Raw genomic sequence first — 20,095 nt, 5'->3', positions numbered from 1 at the left:
TTTGAATGTTCATTCCAGTTCTTGTTGCGTAAAACTTGCTTGAGTATATGAATTGCAGGTATAATTTATATGCGCTATCCGATTCAATCGTGTAGGGATACGAAAAAATCGTAAATATTAAAAAAAAAATATCAGAATCAAAGAGACCGGTTACATGTTAAACCTATTCTATTTGAAAATATAAAATAAAGGCGCGAAATTCAAATATCAGAAACAACGAGAACGGTTACATGTTAAACCTGTTCTCTTTGAAAATAGGCGCCAAATTTAACATTTATCAAAGACAACGGTTCTCAACCAAAAACCGTTCTCCTTGATAAATCAATGAGCACGGTTAAGTAATTCCACCGTTCTAGTTGTTATAACAAAGAGAACGGTTAAGTAATGCAACCGTTCTGGTTGTTATTACAAAGAGAACGGGTTGACTTCGTACCAACCGTTCTCTTACATAAAAGAGAACGCTTGGCCACAGGACGGTTCAAAGTGGCTTAAAGAACGGTGTTTAACCGTTCTCTTTGAGCAAAATTGTAGTAGTGTATATGAGACGAGGCTCCTATGGACAACAGATTCGCATTTGAAGCATTAGACCGAACTATTAGGGATATAATGGCATTTCAGAACCCAGAAGCGGAGTGGAAGATTTTTGGAGGGAAGGTTGTCCTCCTTGGGGGCGATTTCCGTCAGGTCCTTCCAATAATCCATAAGGGATTACGAAAGGACATTGTGCAAACCTCAATCAGTAGGTCATTTCTATGGAATGAGTGCAAAATTTACACCCTAAAAAAAAGCATGCGAGTATTAGAGGGGGAAGGAGACGGGCAAAAACAGCAACGATATAGGTTATTTAACGAGTGGCTATTAGCTATGGGTAGAGGCCATCTCGAGGCAAAGGCAGAGGATAACGAGGAAGAGGCGACATGGATTAAGATACCAGATCAATTTATAGGAAGCCTAGGAGAGCTAAGCCTCGAGACAGTGGTTAGTGACATGTACCCGAACTTTGCCTTCAAGCATCATGACGAAGACTACCTCAGGGAAAGAGCCATACTTACACCCTTAAACGAGACGGCAGACTATATAAATAATTACATGGCTGGACTTCTTCCGAGGGATGAAGTAACATACAGGAGTTGTGACGAGATTTGTTCTTCATCTACCGAATGCGAGCGAGGATCACTTCACATCGTACCCGACCGAGTATTTAAACAACCTTGTCTTGCAAGGCCTACCACATCATGAGTTAAAGCTCAAAGTAGGCATGCCGGTTATGTTGCTAAGAAACATTAGTCTCGTAAAAGGGTTATGTAATGGAACCCGCCTTATTATCAGTCGCCTTGAAAAATTCATTGTCGAAGGAAAGATAATAACAGGCTCAAAAGTAGGCCAAAAGGTAATGATTCCGAGAATAGTGATGACATCATCAGATATAAAGATCCCTTTCGTGCTAAAGAGAAGACAATATCCGTTAAGACCATGTTGCGCCATGACCATCAACAAGAGTCAGGGACAGTCACTAAACCATGTCGGAGTTTATTTGCCGAAATCGGTTTTCAGTCACGGACAACTTTACGTGGCGGCGTCAAGAACAACTTCACCCGAGGGGTTAAAGTTTTATATTGACGATAGAGAACAAATATACAAGGGGCACACGAGAAATATTGTTTACAGAGAGGTTTTTCAATAATTTACCGAATTAGACAAGATAAATCCTGTTAGTAAGGGATATAACCTTTTCACCAATATAATATAATGACTATTATAATGGTCGTATCTTCTTTATTTCTAATGAGCTTCACCATGATTACGATACTAACGTTTTATATTAATTAAAAATTAGTGCGCCTGTATCGAAAAAACGCTTGCTACATACTACACGACTGATTATTTAGTATTGACTAACAAAACACCAACCACAATATATTTTGAATCATTAATGGTTCAACTTAGTTATACTATTTTTTTTGTCAACCTATGTATATATTATTATAGATAACCCTAACAGGGGTCTCGTACATCACACGGGCATTCCAACTAGTATATAATAAACCTAATCAAAACCATAATTCTGGTATTCTCAATTAAATTAAAAAATACTCCCTCCAATCCGCTATTTTCTTCCCCTTTAATGTGGGCGCAAGGATTAAGGGTGTGAGTATTATATTGATAAAAGACATATGTGGGGTTTGGTGATAGGAGAAAAAGATGAATAATTAGAAGTTAAATAATGAATTGTAGGCCACAAACATTAAAGTAAGAAATAAAATAGGAGTAGGTGGGGCTTGATGATAGGAGAGAGGAATGAATAAAATAAGAGTAAAAGTTACCGAAAATAGAAAAAGGAAGAAAATCAGAATAATTCATTTTGGGAAATAGGGAAGAATATAGTTATATAGAAGGGTTCTAGTAAGGCCCTCATATCATATGAGTCCCTAAGTCCTTATAAGGGCCTTTGGATGAAGGGGATGGAGGGATGAGATTTCATCTCATTCAAGGGTCACAAATGAACCTCCATAATCTCCCTCCCTAATCCTTGTATAACTCTTCCTAATCTGTATAACTCTTTCCCATTCTAATCTCCCAACCCACTCCCTTATTCACTTTCATTTCTCATTTCTCATTTCTCATTTCTCATTCACTTTCATTTCTCATTCTCTCTCAATAAATAAACCAAAAAAAACCTACACCCCAATCATCAGACCCATCTTAACAAAAAAAAAAAACCATCATCTCCCCCTCACTCCGACACCCACCAACCGCCATTTCCACCACCATAGCCGCGCCGACAGCCCACTAATCCTCCTCCCTAATCACTCATAACTCCCTTCGTCCTTGCTCCCGCCTCATGTCGCGCCGACAGATCCCGAGCCCACCACCCCGACACCACCCACGACCACCATTCCCCACACTCCTTCCTCCTGCTGCCCCGACAACATTCCCGACCACACCACCCCTGCCAACCCGCCACACCTGCCAACCCGACCACACCTGCCGACAACACCACCGCCGACAACACACATCCGTCCCAGATCTGAAATTTTGTTTTGATTTTGTTTTTTGTTTTTTATTTTTGTTATTTTTTTTATTTTGTTATTTGGTTCTTGTTGTCTTGTGCACTTAAAAAGATGAGAACTTGCAGCTTCATGTTTATAATTGTTGTGGTCTTGTGGATACGTGTGAATACGCTTCAAAAGACAAATTTGTCTTAATTGATAGAGTTCTTTTATATATCTCCCACCTCGCAGTCCAAATCAATAATTGTTGTGGATACGTGTGTTTTTTTTTTTTTGTGATTGTTTATTTGTTTATTTTTTTGTTATTTAGTTTTTTTTCCTTAGATTTACGAGTTTTTTTTGTTAGATTAACGGGTTTTTTTTCCTTATTGGTTTTAGATTTGTTGATTTTAATTTTTCATATTTATTTGATTTTTATAAAAGTTACACTATTTATGACTAAATTTATACACTTAAAACATTAAAGTTATACTATTTACGACTAAAGTTATACTTTTAAAACATTAAAGTTATACTATTTACGACTAAAGTTATATCCTTCAAATATTAAAGTTACACTATTTACGACTAAAGTTATACCCCTTCAAACATTAAAGTTATACAATTTATACTATTTTGTTGTGGGTTGTTATTTACTTATTATGTTGTTATTTACTTATTTTATATTTTTTTTATTTCAAATATGTCTTATATTACATTTTGATATTTGGATAATGTCTTTTTTTTTCCCAGATCTAGTATTGTTAAAGTTATTTCAAAAATTTACTAAAGTTAGTATTGGTGGTTTTTTGGATTTCGGTTATATATTGGACTAAAGTTATACGATTTTGGACTAAAGTTATACGGTTTTGGACTAAAATTATGCGATTTTGTAGTAAAGTTACACAATTTTGTACTAAAGTTATACAAATATGGACTAAAGTTATACATATGAAGGACTAAAGTTATACAAAAATTTACTAAAGTTATACAAATAAAGACTAGAGTTATACAAAAATAGACTAAAGTTATATAAATAAGGATTAAAGTTATACAAAAATTGACTAAAGTTATACAGATAAGGACTAAAGTTATACAAAAATGGACTAAAGTGATACAAAAATTGACTGAATTTATACAAACAGTACTTATATAACTTTAGTTCATTTTTGTATAACTCTAGTATAACTTTAGACAATTTTTGTATAACTTTAGTCCATTTTTGTATAACTTTAGGACTAAAGTTATGCGATTTTGTAATAAAGTTACACAATTTTGAACTAAAGTTATACAAATAAGGACTAAAGTTATACAAATAAGGACTAGAGTTATACAAAAATGGACTACAGTTATACAAAATTTGTATAACTTTAGTCCTTATTTGTATAACTTTAGTCCTTATTTGTATAACTTTAGTCCATTTTTGTATAACTTTAGGCCATTTTTGTATAACTTTAGTCCATTTTTGTATAACTTTAGAACTTATTTGTATAAATTTAGTCCATATTTGTATAACTTTAGTCAATTTTTGTATAACTTTAGTCTTTATTTGTATAACTTTAGTCCATTTTTGTATAACTTTAGTCAATTTTTGTATAAGTTTAGTCCTTATTTGTATAACTTTAGTCCATTTTTGTATAACTTTAGTCTTTATTTGTATAACTTTAGTCAATTTTTGTATAACTTTAGTCCTTATTTGTATAACTTTAGTCAATTTTTGTATAACTTTAGACCATTTTTGTATAACTTTAGTTCATAACAGTATAACTTTTGTCCATAACTGTGTATACTTTAGTTATTTTATATCATTTTTATATAAAAATGTGAAATATAAGATTAAAAATCAACATATTATAAGAATTTTTATATAGTTAAGATTAAAACAACAAAATTTATGAAAAATATTTTATTAGATCTTAGATGAAAAAAAGTATATCATAAAAAAAAACGATATTTAAAAAAAAAATGTATAACAAGAAGAGATTTGAAAAGAATAAATAACAACAAAAACCAACAAAAATTAACAAATAAAATAAACCGACCCCAAACAACAAATTTAACATAAAATCTGAAAAAAAAAAAAAAAATTGACGAAAAAAATCGAGAGGCAAAATCAAGAAAAAAAAAAGTTTATAGAATTTACCGACGGCGGTGGTGGAGGTTGGTGGTGGGTGGCGGTGGAGGTGGGTGGTGTCGGGTGGGATAGTGGTGGGTGGTGGTGAATGAGGAAGAGGAGAATGAATGATTTATTTGGGTTTTTTGATTTATTTGGATTTTTTGGGTTTTTTGATTTTTTTGGATTTTTTTGGCTTTTTTATTTATTTGGATTTTTTGGGTTTATTGAGGTTTTGAGAGAAGAGAAGAGTAAAATGTGTGAGATGAGAGAGAAATGGGTGGGTGGAAAACAAATATATAGTAAATTAGTGATTAATTAGGGTGGATTAGTAAGATGTGTTAATTAGCCTTTATAATGACTTTTGGGTGGGTTCATCACAAAATTACACTTTTTCGGTTAAAATTACACTTTTTCCTGTTAAAATTACACTTATATCTATTAATGACTAAAGTTACACTCTTGAACTAAAGCTAGACAGACTAATTTGGACTAACTAATTTGGACAATTTGGACAATATGGACTAACTATTTTGGACTATTTGGACGAACTAATAGAGTTATTTACGACTAAATTGAATACAATATTACACAATTTGAGCTAAAATTACACATCTGTAAACCATTATAAGATCATTAGTAAAGTTTTAAGGGCACTCAGAAGTCAGAACTTGTGCAGTGATAACCAGAAATGGCTTCAATCTCGTCTTGTTGATAGTATAGTTTGATGCTTTGACCAACTTTACTTAAGAGTTAAGACTCTTGATATCCAGCCAGAGAACAGCTAGCTGATTACATCCTCAAGATATTTTTCTAAAAAGCAGTGTCATGAGAATTTCGAGGAAAAATGTGTTGACACAAAGGTACCTGTTGCTCAGTAGTAATGGTCACACATTTTTTGAAGCTAAAGTACGTACTCCGTAGTATCTAACACATTTTTTGAAGCTAAAATACGTATTCCGTAGTATCTAACCTTTTATTTGAACAATTTGGACAAACTAATTTGAACACTTTGGACTAATTAATTTAGACTATTGAATTATTTGGACAATTTGGACTAACTAATGGAGTTATTTACGACAAAATTTGGACTAAAAATACAATTTTGGACTGAAAATACACTATTTACGAATAAATTTGAACAAATATAACACTATTTACGACTAAATCAAGAGTAAAAATACACAATTTGGACTAAAGTTACACAATTCATTTATTTTGCCTCATTGATATTGTGCAATTTCAATCATTGTCGACTAAAGTGTAACTTTAGTACATTGATAGTTTATATCTTTTATCATTTTATGAGTGTAATTTTAGTCCATAAAAGTGTAATTTTTGTCCAAAAAAGTGTAATTTTAGTCCACAAATATGTAACTTTAGTCTACAAAAGTGTAATTTTAGTCCACGAAAGTGTAATTTTAGTCCATAAAAGTGTAATTTTAGTCCAAATTGTATAACTATATTCCAAATTTGTGTATCTTTAGTCCAAATTGTGTAAATTACAAATAACTCCATTAGTTAGTCCAAATTGTGTAATTTTAGTCCAAATTTGTGTAACTTCAGTCCAAATTGTTCTAGCTTTAGTCCAAAAGCGTACTTTAGTCATTGAGAGGGTAACCTTAGTAGAGATAAGTGTAACTTTAATAATAGAGATAAATGTAACTTTAATGAAGACAAGTGTAATTTTAACAGAAAAAAGTGTAATTTTAACGGGAAAAAGTATAATTTTAACCGGAAAAAAAGTGTAATTTTAACGAAAAAAAGTGTAATTTTAACCGAAAAAAAGTGTAATTTTAACGTTAAAAACTGTAATTTTTAACGGAAAAAAGTGTAATTTTAACGGACAAAAGTGTAATTTTAACCGAAAAAGTGAATGAAGACAAGTATAATTTTAACAGAAAAATTGTAATTTTAACGAGAAAAAGTATAATTTTAACCGGAAAAAAGTGTAATTTTAACGAAAAAAAGTGTAATTTTAACATTAAAAAGTGTAATTTTAACGGAAAAAAGTGTAATTTTAACGGACAAAAGTGTAATTTTAACCGAAAAAGTGTAATTTTAACCGAACAGGTAAGTTTAATAGATCCTAAATCACACAATACCAAGACAAAATTTTAAATACGAAATTTGGAAAATATATATAACAAGACGGATATTAACAAAGTGATATCAACAAGAAAAAAAAAGTAAAAATGAGATTTCATAACTAATAGATTTAGTACTAAAATCACACTATAGATTGTTTGAATGTCAATAACTGGAAAAAAAGAAGACCAAAACATCAAAATTGAAAAAAAAAAACGGAAATGAAAAAAAAACGGGTCAATGAAAATTGATCTATTTTAGTAGATCTAAGATTAAAATTAAAAAAAATCACAAATTTAAAACAATATTATATAGCAAGACGATATAAGGAGAAAAAAACAACAAAAATAAAATAAAAAGAACACCCAAACATCAAGATAAAAAAAATAAATAAATAAATTAAAAAATTGACGTCGGGGCGACGGCGGTGGCGGTTGGCGACTGTGGTGGTTTCCGGTGGTTGGTGGTTGGTGGATGGTGAATGAGGAAAAGATGAGTAAATGATTTATTTGGATTTTTGGGGTTTTTTATTTGTTTGGTTTTTTGGGTTTTTTTTTTCTTGGTTTTTTTGGAGAGAATATGAAAAAGTGAGATATAGAGAGAGAATGAGGAGATGTGATAATGAGTTGATGAATGAACGATGTGGAGGATTAATGTAGTTAATGAGAAAATTAGAGGAAGATGGCAAAATTAGAGCATTAACCTTAATTTTTTTGTTCTCATCTTAGCCCTTCATTTACAAGATCCAATGGCCCATAATGAAACTTATGGACTCACATGTAAGAGGTGGACTCACTTGATCCTTCTTCTATATATATATATATATATATATATATATATATATATATATATATATATATATATATATATATATATACATATATATATATATATACATATATATATATATACATATATATATATATACATATATATATACATATATATATATATATATATAGAAGAAGGATCAAGTGAGTCCACCTTATGTCATTAAGTCCATAAGTCTCATTTAGAGCCTTTAGATTGTGAGGATGAATGGCTAAGATTACACCAAAAAGCAAGTTATAACATTATAATAATATGTAGACTAATTACCTCTCTCCTTAGGCTATTAGACTTACTGTTCATTCTGCATGTATGTTCCTCATCAGTCACTTGCACGTTATTCAACTTCCCTCCACTATCTCATACAACCTCCTCATAATTTCAAAAAACCGTCCTTCCTTATTCCTCTCTTTCATCTCACATTTCTTCATTTCTTTTCTATTCCTTATTGTTCCATTTCTCTTGCTTACCAAATACAACAATTCCATTTCTTTTCTATATTTTATCGCATTCAAACCCTTGTAGTTCCTATCTTTGTTTCTTTACCTCACTTTGAAGGTAATTCATTGATCATCCTTTATTCTTTTCTTTGTTTAAATTTTTTAATTTTGCAAATTATGCTTGAGTCGAAATTGTTATATTGCGTGTTTCAATTTTATTGCGTGTTTCAATTTATGCGATTTTATTGTGTGTTTGAATTTTTAATTAAATTCATAGTGTAAATCTGAATTGATGGGTAGTGTCAATGTATTTGTTAAGGTTTTAATTGAGCCTGTTTTTGGGGATTGTAAATGTGATGTAATTGGGATTGTGAATGTGAGGACAGCCCAAGTGTAAATGTGAACTAAAAAAAGTGTAAATGTGAACAAATAGAAAGTTTAAATGTGAGGATAGAAGAAGTGTAAATGTTATCAAATAAAGTGTAAATCTGATTCAATTGGAAGTGTAAATGTGAAGATATTCAAAGTGTAAATGTGAGGATAGAGTAAGTGTAAACGTGAACACTAAAATCAGAATCGACTAAAATGGAACTGTAGATGTGAAGATAATGGAAGTGTAAATGTGAGTTTAGGAGAAGTGTAAATGTGAACAAATAAAGGGTAAATGTGAAGATAATGGAAGTGTAAATGTGAGGATAAGAGAAGTGTAAATGTGAGGATAATGGAAGTGTAAATGTGAGGATAGGAGAAGTGTAAATGTGATCAAATAAAGTGTAAATCTGTCTAAACTGTTAGTGCAAATGTGAAGATAATAGAAGTGTAAATGTGAGGGTAGGAGAATTGTAAATGTGAACAAATAAAGGGTAAATCTGACTAAATTGGAAGTGTAAATATAAAGATATTGGAAGTGTAAATGTGAGGATAGGAGAAGTGTAAATGTGAACAAATAAAGTGTAAATCTGACTAAATTGGAAGTGTAAATGTGAAGATACTGGAAGTGTAAATGTGAGTGTAGGAGAAGTGTAAATGTGAACAAATAAAGGGTAAATCTGACTAAATTGGAAGTGTAAATGTGAAGATAATGAAAGTGTAAATGTGAGTGTAGGAGAAGTGTAAATGTGAACAAATAAAGAGTAAATCTGACTAAATTGGAAGTGTAAATGTGAAGATACTGGAAGTGTAAATGTGAGTGTAGGAGAAGTGTAAATGTGAACAAATAAAGGGTAAATCTGACTAAATTGGAAGTGTAAATGTGAAGATAATGAAAGTGTAAATGTGAGTGTAGGAGAAGTGTAAATGTGAACAAATAAAGGGTAAATCTGACTAAATTGGAAGTGTAAATGTGAAGATACTGGAAGTGTAAATGTGAGGATAGAGTAAGTGTAAATGTGAACAAATAAATGGTACTAAATTGGAAGTGTAAATGTGAAGATACTGGAAGTGTAAATATGAGTGTAGGAGAAGTGTAAATGTGAACAAATAAAGGGTAAATCTGACTAAATTGGAAGTGTAAATGTGAACATACTGGAAGTGTAAATGTGAGGATAGAGTAAGTGTAAATGTAAATGTGTAGACTGTTATAGGTTGACTGATATTGTGCATTTCTTATGTACTTTTTGTTCTGATTCGGATGGTACGATATCGATGGAGAAGTACTGAAGTGAAGAACAACCACAAGTTACCCCCTCAAGTTTTAGTTAAGTTAAGTGTCGCCCAACCGGCTTCACAAGCTTATTGGTAAGCTTAACATTGCCCAACGAGCCACTGTACAGAGGATTGGATTTGGGGGTCGCTTCATCTTAAACTCTTAACTTTCCCGCTTTCACATGTTCCTGAATTTCTTGAGGCTTTCAGCGATGGTTCTCATGTCGGAGTTGAAGGAGTTTATGGTTACTAAGTATGATGTCTATGACTGTTTCATGTTACCTGTTGGTGAGAGAGAGATGGAAATAGTACCTACTGGACATATGCCTGGTGCTAAAGATGAAAAATATGTGCGCATAAAATAAGTGTGGCGCAAAAAGTTCAAAGTGAAATCAAATTCTGATTCTATTCCTTTAGGAGACGTCTTCAATTACATTGAGTCAGAGCAATTCAAAGATGGAGGTGATGAATTCTGCCGCCTGTTTGTGCTTCTTAGCATTTCATCATTCCTTGCGCCGACATTGAACAACGGCATTGAAATCAAACTTTTGAAAGTGGTTGAAGATGTGAGTGTCATACCGGAGTATGACTGGTGCTCGTATGTATTAGAATATTTAGCTAATGCTGCAGCCGAGACTCGCAGCGTGCAGTCATATCTGCTTGGTTGTATCCCTTTCCTTATGATTACTTATTTTCAGCGGTATGATTACCGTGGCAAGAGTTCCCCAGATGGCCTTCCACTTATTCAGCATTGGGATCCTGAAAACTCTATCGAATAGGTTAAAGGATGAGCTGGACGTGGGGCCACTGGGTCGACTAACTTTGTCGAAGGTGAAGTACCCGCGATGTCAAAACAAGACCCCTGATGAGAAGGACACTGGTAATACGATGTTGGCTATAGCTGGCGCGCCCAAGGCGCCATTGGCAAGCCCTACGCCTCTTCTGATTTCAACGTCGGGTACATCACCCGATAAGAAGTTTATTCAGATTGAACTCCCTCCCGGTGTTGAAGATGACGATGAGTTGAAAGTTAGGGCTGTAGATGTAAGATTTATGTTATGAATGTTTAATTAATCGCATATTTTTTTTAATATATATATATATATATATATATATATTGAGCAGGTATATTTTGTGTATCTAGACTCTTAAATCTTTTTTTTGTTACCAACTGGAGGGTGTACACGAGCTGTACTTGAAGATTCAAAGGAACTCTGTGGCCTTCTATTCCTGGTATACGGATGCAGCTGCAATGCTTAAGAATTTAACAACAGGTGCTTCTTCTTCAACTGATCTTATTCCGTCACAAGCGATGCAAGCTTTTTTTGAAGGTGCAAAGGTGAAGGAATATGTTGAAGAAGTTGGAAATTTAGCTTCCCAAATGAAGAAGTATAATGATAACGCTCCCTCATTGTCAGATGTTGGCCAAGAAAAAAAATAGGCGGCCAAGAAAAAAACAAAGGCAAGCAAGAAAAGAAAGACCAAGGTTCCTAAGTTCGAGTTTACGCCTACTGTAGAGCATGTATCACTTGTAGAAGATTCTGATTTGGGTGATAAAGCAGGTGATGCGGCGATGTCACAGGTAATGGAGACCGCTGATTTCTACAACACCGCTGAACTTAACGAAGCCTGTCGACGAGAGGAAGAGGAATGCGGGCTAGATTTAACCGACGACTTGACTCAATTAACTGATCGGCAGATTCTAGAGAAAATTTATAGCCCGGATGAAGTTGAAGAAGCTTACACAAAGCTCTCATTGAACGAGGAGCAGGAAAGTTTGGTAGGGGAAGTGCCTGACACTAGTGGTGCCCCTGAGAAAGCTGAACATGTCGTTGAGAAGTGTAAGTCAGAAGCAACGAATAAGGTTGATGCGGATGTGGTAGGTCAGTCAACTGAAGATGGTTCATCTTCAGTTCAACTAAAATTTATTTCGACTGCTGATATTGAGAACGCGCTGCAAGGTTTGACAGATATTGGTGATGGTGGTGGTGAAGCGGTAGAGGGCTGCGTACAGAGAGGTGAGGATGAGATTGTGCAGGGTATGGATATGGAGCATGCTCAAGAACAGGGGCCTGTTACTGGTGAAGGGGAGGTGTCTTATTCAAAAGTAGTGAACAAGGTGGATGCGGATGTGGTAGCCCCGTCAATTGAAGATGGATCATCTTCATTTCAGTTGAAATTTATAGCGACAACTGATATTGATAACGCGCTGAAAAAGTTGTCAGACAGCGGCGACAGTGAAGTGGCACAGGGTGGTGCACCGAGAGAACAGGACGAGGCTGTGCAGGGAATGGATTTGGAGCCGCCTCAAGATCAGGGGACCCGCCGTGGGCCTGAATCAGTGGTGGTTGGACTAGTGACTGGCGTGGATGTGGATGTTAGCGATGCACCGACAGTCCAGGAGGAGGCTGTGCAGGGCATGGACATGGAGCCGCCCCAAGACCAAGTGCCCTGCCGTGGGCCCGAACCACTCGTGGTTGGACTAGTGCCTGGTGAGCCTGTGGATGTTAGCGGTGCACCGGGAGTGGAATAGCCCGTTGACTGACGCCAAGTTAGTGGTACGAAAGCATCGGGTGGTGAGCCTTGAGTTGTTTCGACCACAGTCCGTGAAGATGCATCGCAAGAAGGGTTAGATATTGGTAGTGGCATGGTCAACGAGCAAGGTGAGGGCCCTACTGCACAACTCGGTTGTCCTGGTTCATTTCAGAATGATGACAAGCCCATGGATGTTGCAGAGGGAGCAGATAAGGTGGTTTTGAAGCACCCTCCTCTGAGCTTAAGTTGCCGGAATTTCAGTGTACGTTCATATCTACTGCAGAGCTAGCTGAGGCATTTAAGGAGGTTCCAGGTGAGGATTTTGGAACGACTGATTTGGCAGTCCCTTCTGAACCAGCCGTTCCCGCGGATGTTCGGGAAATTTATGTCCTCCAGAGTAATATGGATCACCACCCTTTCCTATTTCATTCACCTGAGCCCTTACAGTGCATGGAAGTGGTCCCTGAGAATCTGACTTGCACCATGGATTGTGGGGAACCCATGCCCGAGCGAGGGCTTTGTATGTAGACTGCAATTTGAATAAGAAATTATTTAGGGGTGTTTTTATGGAAAGGAAATACGTCCTGGACTACGTATTTAACAAATCAGAAGCTTGGTTGAACGGGTGAGTCGATTAATTTCTATGTCAAACATATTAATACTTATATGTTGTCGTAACCATGTTCGCCTTATATAATTTTTTCTTTTTTTGTAGGGAAGAATTGGCAGTTTTTTCAGACTTCTTCTTCGTGTCACAGGAAGACATGTTAACCCTTGAACCTGGACAGGAAGTTATGAATTCTGTAATCGAGTGTTGGTGCCTACTAATCAATAAGATGATGTATGACCAAACTGCACCAGTTGCATCCTCTCGTTGCTTCTTCGGGCTTAGTCACACCGTACTTGACCTATCCTCACTCAATGCAATTTTTATAGTTCCAATTTAATTGTAACGTAAGTGTCTAAATTTAATAGCGCGCCCTCTTCGTTTGAACAGAGCCACCTGCACTGGATATTTGGAAAGCCAAGAAGAAAGGAATTGTTCTTGACAAAAAGGACGAAATCTGGGCTGGGTGGGATGCTTGGATTCAATCCTGTTTGTCTTCATTTCAACTTGGATCTGATATGGTAAGTGTAAATGTGACCTATTGTGAAGTGTAAATGTCATCACACCGAAAGTGTATATGTGATTTTCAGAGAAAGTCTAAATGCCTGGATGTGATTAAGAAGAAAGTGTAAATGTCATAAAATATGAAGTGTAAATGTGATACATAGTGAAGTGTAAATATCATGATGTATAGTGTAAATGTGATTATATAGAAAGTGTAAATGTAATGACATAGCGAGTGTAAAGGTTACTAAATAGAAAGTGTAAATGTCAGCACATATAAAGTGTAAATGTGAATATATGTAAAGTGTAAATGTCATGACATATGAAGTGTAAACGTGAGACATAGTGAACTGTAAATGTCGTGAGATATTGTGAAGTGTAAATGTAATGAAATATGAAGTGTAAATGTGATACATAGTGAAGTGTAAATGCCATGATGTATAGTGGAAATGTGATTATATAGAAAGTGTAAATGTGATGACATAGGGAGTGTAAAGGTGACTAAATAGGAAGTGTAAATGTCAGCACATATAAAGTGTAAATGTAAATATATGGAAAGTGTAAATGTCATTACATAGGAAGTGTAAATGTGAGATATAGTGAAGTGTAAAAGTTATGACACAGGGAGTGTAAAGGTGACTAAATATGAAGTGTAAATGATATAGTGTAAATGTGAATATATGGAAAGTGTAAATGTCATGACACAGGGACTGTAAATGTGACGAATTATTGAAAGTGTAAATCTGAAATTTTTACTGAGTGTATCTTTTATGTCTTTGTTGTCACACCCGCCAGGTCTTCATCCCGATCTTATCTGGCAATAATGATCATTACAGCTGTGCATGCATAAACTTCGTTTCCGAGCAGATAGAGTATTTGGACAACCGTTGATACGACGAGTCGACGATGATTTTGAGAAGCTTCCATATTTTGGAATTTCCCGTATTGCGGTAATAATTATAAATAGCATACCTTAATTTGTTCTTTAGTGTTGATGTAGTCTGGAATTGTAAACACTGTTTTTAAATTGACTTTTTTTTTTAAATTCCTTTTACAGTGTGATTTAATGGTGCGTATCTGGAGTCTAAAGGGTTTGTCAGAGGTTCAAAGGTTTCCGGGTTCAAATTTGTGAATGTCGAATTTAAATGGCAAGGTACGGGTTATTCTGCGTTTGATTGCGGGGTGTACATGATGATACACATGCTGCTTTTCAATGGGAAGCTATTTGACTGCGCCTTAGGTGAGAGGGACATTCTGAACCTCGTCCGGGCTGAAGTGGTGTCCATTCTTATCCCGAGTGACCATAACAAAGTGAGGGAGAGCGTTCGCTCAAGGATAACCCAATTCAGGGAAAAGTATGGTCAAGGTCTGAACCCGGTCTCCAATGTTGCACAGAAGCGGATTCTGGACGATGAGGAAGAGATTACATACAGTAAACGCCCCCGTGTTGCAGTCCCACCCCATAAACGCGTAGAAGGAAGCCTTGTGGTCAACCCTGTAGCCATACAGGAGGAAAGCAGCCCCGTTGTTGTTCAAGCGTCTCACAGCGATCGTCGGCGACCAACCTTTGTCACCAGACGGAGCGGTCCCCGGGGGGGGGATGGCTTGGGTTGCTCAATTAATCGTGGGGTCTGCTGCACGCAGACTCTTGTTGTCTCGACCTTCTTAAGGAACAATCAAAGCTTGGTCAGGGGTATTCGATCACGTCGAAAGCATGCGGTGGACTATTGCTTGTTAGACGACTACAACTTTGAAAATTCGTTAGTACCGCGGACTCTTATAACGGGGCCAATTAGTTACGATATTTAATTTGTAACTACTTATCAATTTCTTACTATTATACGTGTGTTTTATTGCAGTGAATCAATCTCTTGGTACAGTAGGCATGCGCACTGCGCCGGTCCGACATCATGACCATGCTTCCCGAGGTTGTAATGTCGCCTGTTTTCATTGAGTCGTGGGTCGTTTTTTCTTTGAACCATTTGGAGTCTCGCTGAACACTTACTTCCTAGGATGGCCTTCTTTGGGATACGTCATATGGTACACCCCCCCCCCCCCTACAAAGCCTAAAAGTTATACATTAGTTCTTACTTTTATTATGTAGTCTCACTCACTCCTCCGAACAGAATGTATCATGCATCTTTTGGATATACGTGAAAGGTGCTCACAGTCTAATGACATCACCGATCTTTGTATCACATTTGGGATACCTTCATCCAGGACTGTGATAAAACTTTCAACCTGAGTGCCGAGTTTATCTTCGTACCTGTCAACATTGGCGGGCACTTTGCATGCGTGTGTATAAATTTTGGACAACAAACTGTTGATCTCCTTGACTACCAACATCATGCCAACTGGGATCAGTCTGAAATGTGCAATGTTACTCGCCAAGTGGCATCAGCTGTTAGCGATTATTTGGACGTTAGAACGGATAGGGGATATGAGATTACTAGCTTTCAAAGATCGGCAAATCCCGTTCGCGCCAAACACCCTTCCTAACATAACGAGAATCGGGGATTTTTTCGTATGATGTATATCTTTGATGTACGAGGGTCAACCTTTTGAGCATCCAGACTTGGAGAGGAAGAGGAATCGACGGTACTTGGTAGTCGAGTTGGTGGCGACGCTTGTTCTAGCTGACATAAATGTCAACAGAGACATTTTTGAAGTAAAGTTGAATGGGTTTATCGCTGGAAAAGAAGATTTATGGGCCAAGTTACAAAAGAAGCGCAAAATTAAGGCTGTGTTGTCGAAAAAGTGAACAATTTGTGGACATTTTTTTTAAATGTATTTTGTTTGGCAATCTTGAACTTAGAAAAGAATGTTTTGTACTGTGGTTGGCAATGTTTGCAAGTGTAAGCTTTACAGTAATGAAGTGTAATGGTAAATTACACTGATGAAGTGTAATGGTTGACTATTTTTTGGCATTTATAATCATAGTTTATTCAAAGTGTAAATGTGACTAAATTGCAAGTGTAGCTGTTATCACACTTGTAATTTAGTCACATTTACACTTTAAGTGTAAATATTAACACACTTAAAGTGTAAATGTTAACACTGTCAGTGTCAACTTTATCATACTGAAAGTGTGAATGTAAACACACTGAAATTAAATTGAATGCAGTGTAAATGTGGTGACATGGGAAGTGTAAATTTGGTGACAGCCCAAGTGTAAATGTGAACAAAAAAAAGTGTAAATAAGAACAAATAGGAAGTGTAAATTTGAATATAGGAGAAGTGTAAATGTGAACAAATAAAGTGTAAAACTGACTAAATTGGAAGTGTAAATGTGAAGATATTCAAAGTGTAAATGTGAGGATATAGTATGTGTAAATGTGAAGTTCTTGGAAGTGTAAATGTCTTTGACATAGGAAGTGTAAGTGTTAACACAGCATTATTTGAAAATAAGTGTAATCTGTTACTTGAAATAACATAAGTAATCCAAAATAAGTTCAAGTAACACAATGTTTGGCTATCTAATAAAACAGAGAGATTTTGGTCTTATGACAGTGTAACTCTAACGTTGGTGTTACTAAAAGTTACACCAACTGTTGTTCAAAGTTACGCTGCCATGAGACCAATTCCTTATCGCCCTCTCCAGTTATACCACATCAAAGTTATAAGTTACACACTCAAAATATATAGAGCAACACTTGTCAGTGATCCGACGTCTATTCTTGTTCGACTCCAGCTCTTCTTCCTCCTCCTCTCCTTCATCCTCTTCTGGTTCGACGACCCTTCGCACAATGGCGTGTGTCTTTGAGAAGGGGTTAGGCGATTTCTCTTGTCGTGATTTGTCATTCTCTTGCAATTCTTACACTTACGTTTGGGTTTCCTAGCCAACACCATTGCTTTTGTTTTGGCTGACAACAATCTTTTTCCGGCCCCCTTGTTTTTCGAATTCTTTGGTGGCAATATCATCACTACCTCACATGCCGTACAATTCAGAAATTTCTCCATTTGTTGATTTTTATTCAACACTTCCCCTAATGGTGACAGGGACTGTTTAAATGATCTAATTACAGCGGAAAAGTCGTCAACATCGCCTATTCCTTTGTCTCGAAGGAGCCCTACTGACTTCATGAACTTCGACCACATTATTGACATTGCAATTTGTTTTTCATCGATGACTTGCATGTTTTCTGTTCCTTCACCATTAGTATTGAAAATCCTTAATCGGAGATACTCTTTCATCCATCTATTCGTAACATAATCTTCTGGTATAGTCTTTATCCCACTTGCTTTGAAAAAAATCCATATTATATGGCGGCATAGGATTTCGGTTCTTTCAAACATCGTATAACTGCAGCTTGCTTTACGTGTACCTGTGTCATCAGATAAAGCTAGCATGTAAGTGTGAACGTTAAAAATAGTGTCACTGATGTAAAGTGTAAATGTATTGAATTGTAAAGTGTAAATGCTAAGTAATTAGAAGTGTAAATGTAATCTAATAGGAAGTGTAAATGTTAAGGTATTAGAAGTGTAAATGTTAAGTTATAGGGATTTGAATGTGTAAATGTCATGATGTAAAGTGTAAATGTCATGACATGTAGTGTGTAAATGCTAAGTAATTAGAAGTGTAAATGTAAACTAATAGGAAGTGTAAATGTTAAGGTACTAGAAGTGTAAATGTTAAGTTATAGGGGATTTAAATGTGTAAATGTCATATGATGTAAAGTGTAAATGTCATGAAATGTAGTGTAAATGTCAATAAGTGGAAAAGTGTAAATGTTAAGGTATAGGAAGTGTAAATGTTAAGGTATTAGAAGTGTAAATGTTAAGGTATAGGAAGTGTAAATATCATATGATGTAAAGTGTAAATGTCATCAATTGTAAAGTGTAAATGCGAAGTAATTAGAAGTGTAAATGTAAACTAATAGGAAGTGTAAATGTTAAGGTATTAGAAGTGTAAATGTTAAGTTTAAGAGATTTGAATGTGTAAATGTCATATGATGTAAAATGTAAATGTCAGGAAATGTAGTGTGTAAATGCTAGGTAATTAGAAGTGTAAATGTTAAGGTATAGGAAGTGTAAATGTCATATGATGTAAAGTGTAAATGTCATCAATTGTAAAGTGTAAATGTTAAGTTATTAGAAGTGTAAATGCAAACTAATAGGAAGTGTAAATGTAAACTAATAGGAAGTGTAAATGTTAAGTTATTAGAGGTGTAAATGTTAAGTTATAGGAATTTAAATGAGATAAAAACAGAAAGTGTAAATGTCATAGGAAGTGTAAATTACCTGGACTGTACGCAACTTCAAAATTCTTCTTTCTGGTTGAATCTTTGACAGTAGTTACCTCTAACTCGCCTCTCTCAGTGAAACCTCCTGTTCTACATGTATCAATTGAGAAGATGGCTTCTTGTTTGAATTTGTGGAAAGCTGAATAGGTGTACACCTTTGCAGCATGAATCTCTAATGCCGGATGTGTTGACGCCGTTGCGGACGAGTGCTTATCCATGTTGTCAAGCTGCTTCTGTGTATGTCTTTGTTGGTCCATAGCGCTCTCGAAACGCATCCAAAACTCAACCAATGTTCTTGACTTGTGCTCAAACCTCTTGAAAAAGCTATTTTCGCTCTCTGATCTTTGAGTTGTCCTCATAATCGACGCCATCCTCAAGTCTCTGCAATGCGCCATCACCCACTGTCCCCTTATAGCATATGTATCTGCAAACCAATCATTTACGCCAACACCATGATCTTGAATTATTTTCTCCCAGATACCATCAAATTCTGCTGCCTCAAGCTCATCGTCCCATATAATGTCATTCAGTTTACAAATGAACTCATTATAATCGCTTCTCGAGACACCAAACTTACTTGGCATTTTGTTCATTATATGCCACATACAGAACCGATGGCGCGCTGTCTTGAAAACAAGAGGGACAGATTTGATAATACCTGGGTCCTTATCTGTAATTATGTACTCGGGTTCCTTACCTCCCATTGCTTGTAAAAACCGGCTGAAAACCCAATTAAACGACTCATAATCTTCCCTTGCAACTAGAGCCCCACAGAACGTCACAGATCGTTTATGGTGGTCAACACCTGTGAATGGTGTGAATACCATAGAATACTTATTGGTGGAGTAAGTTGGGTCGAATGACACCGCATCACCAAAAATTTTGTAATTATCTCGGCGGTACCGTCCGCCATATGGCCCTACGTAGGTCGCCATCATCGTCAAGGTCATAGTCAAAGTAGAAACCTATTCTTGTTTCAGTCATTTCCTTGAAATGGTCAACAAACAACTGACCATCCCGTTCGTGAATGAAACATTTAACATCCCTATGGAAGTTCTTAAAATCATTTAAGCTTGCTCCAATGTTTTCGTATCCATTCACTT

At 35.6% G+C, this 20,095-nt stretch overlaps 2 protein-coding genes across 2 annotated transcripts; one reads left to right on the top strand and one right to left on the bottom strand.

Annotated features, from left to right (window-relative positions):
* The first annotated feature begins 606 nt into the window (after positions 1-606).
* LOC141632647 (uncharacterized) lies at positions 607-1,239 on the top strand. Its single transcript, XM_074445174.1, has one exon. The coding sequence runs from the start codon at positions 607-609 to the stop codon at positions 1,237-1,239; it is 633 nt and encodes a 210-aa protein (XP_074301275.1).
* Positions 1,240-17,373: 16,134 nt separating this feature from the next.
* LOC141632646 (protein FAR-RED IMPAIRED RESPONSE 1-like) lies at positions 17,374-19,927 on the bottom strand. The gene is made up of 3 exons (XM_074445173.1): positions 19,391-19,927; positions 18,991-19,306; positions 17,374-18,092 (listed from the first exon to the last, which is right to left on the bottom strand). Exons 1-3 carry the CDS (start codon positions 19,925-19,927, stop codon positions 17,374-17,376), a joined length of 1,572 nt encoding a protein of 523 aa, XP_074301274.1.
* Between the last annotated feature and the right edge of the window lie 168 nt (positions 19,928-20,095).

Source organism: Silene latifolia, chromosome Y, assembly GCF_048544455.1.
Source record: "Silene latifolia isolate original U9 population chromosome Y, ASM4854445v1, whole genome shotgun sequence".
Taxonomy (NCBI): Eukaryota; Viridiplantae; Streptophyta; class Magnoliopsida; order Caryophyllales; family Caryophyllaceae; genus Silene; species Silene latifolia.
The sequence above is the reverse complement of the archived record's forward strand: the minus strand, read 5'-3'. Positions and strand labels throughout refer to the sequence as shown.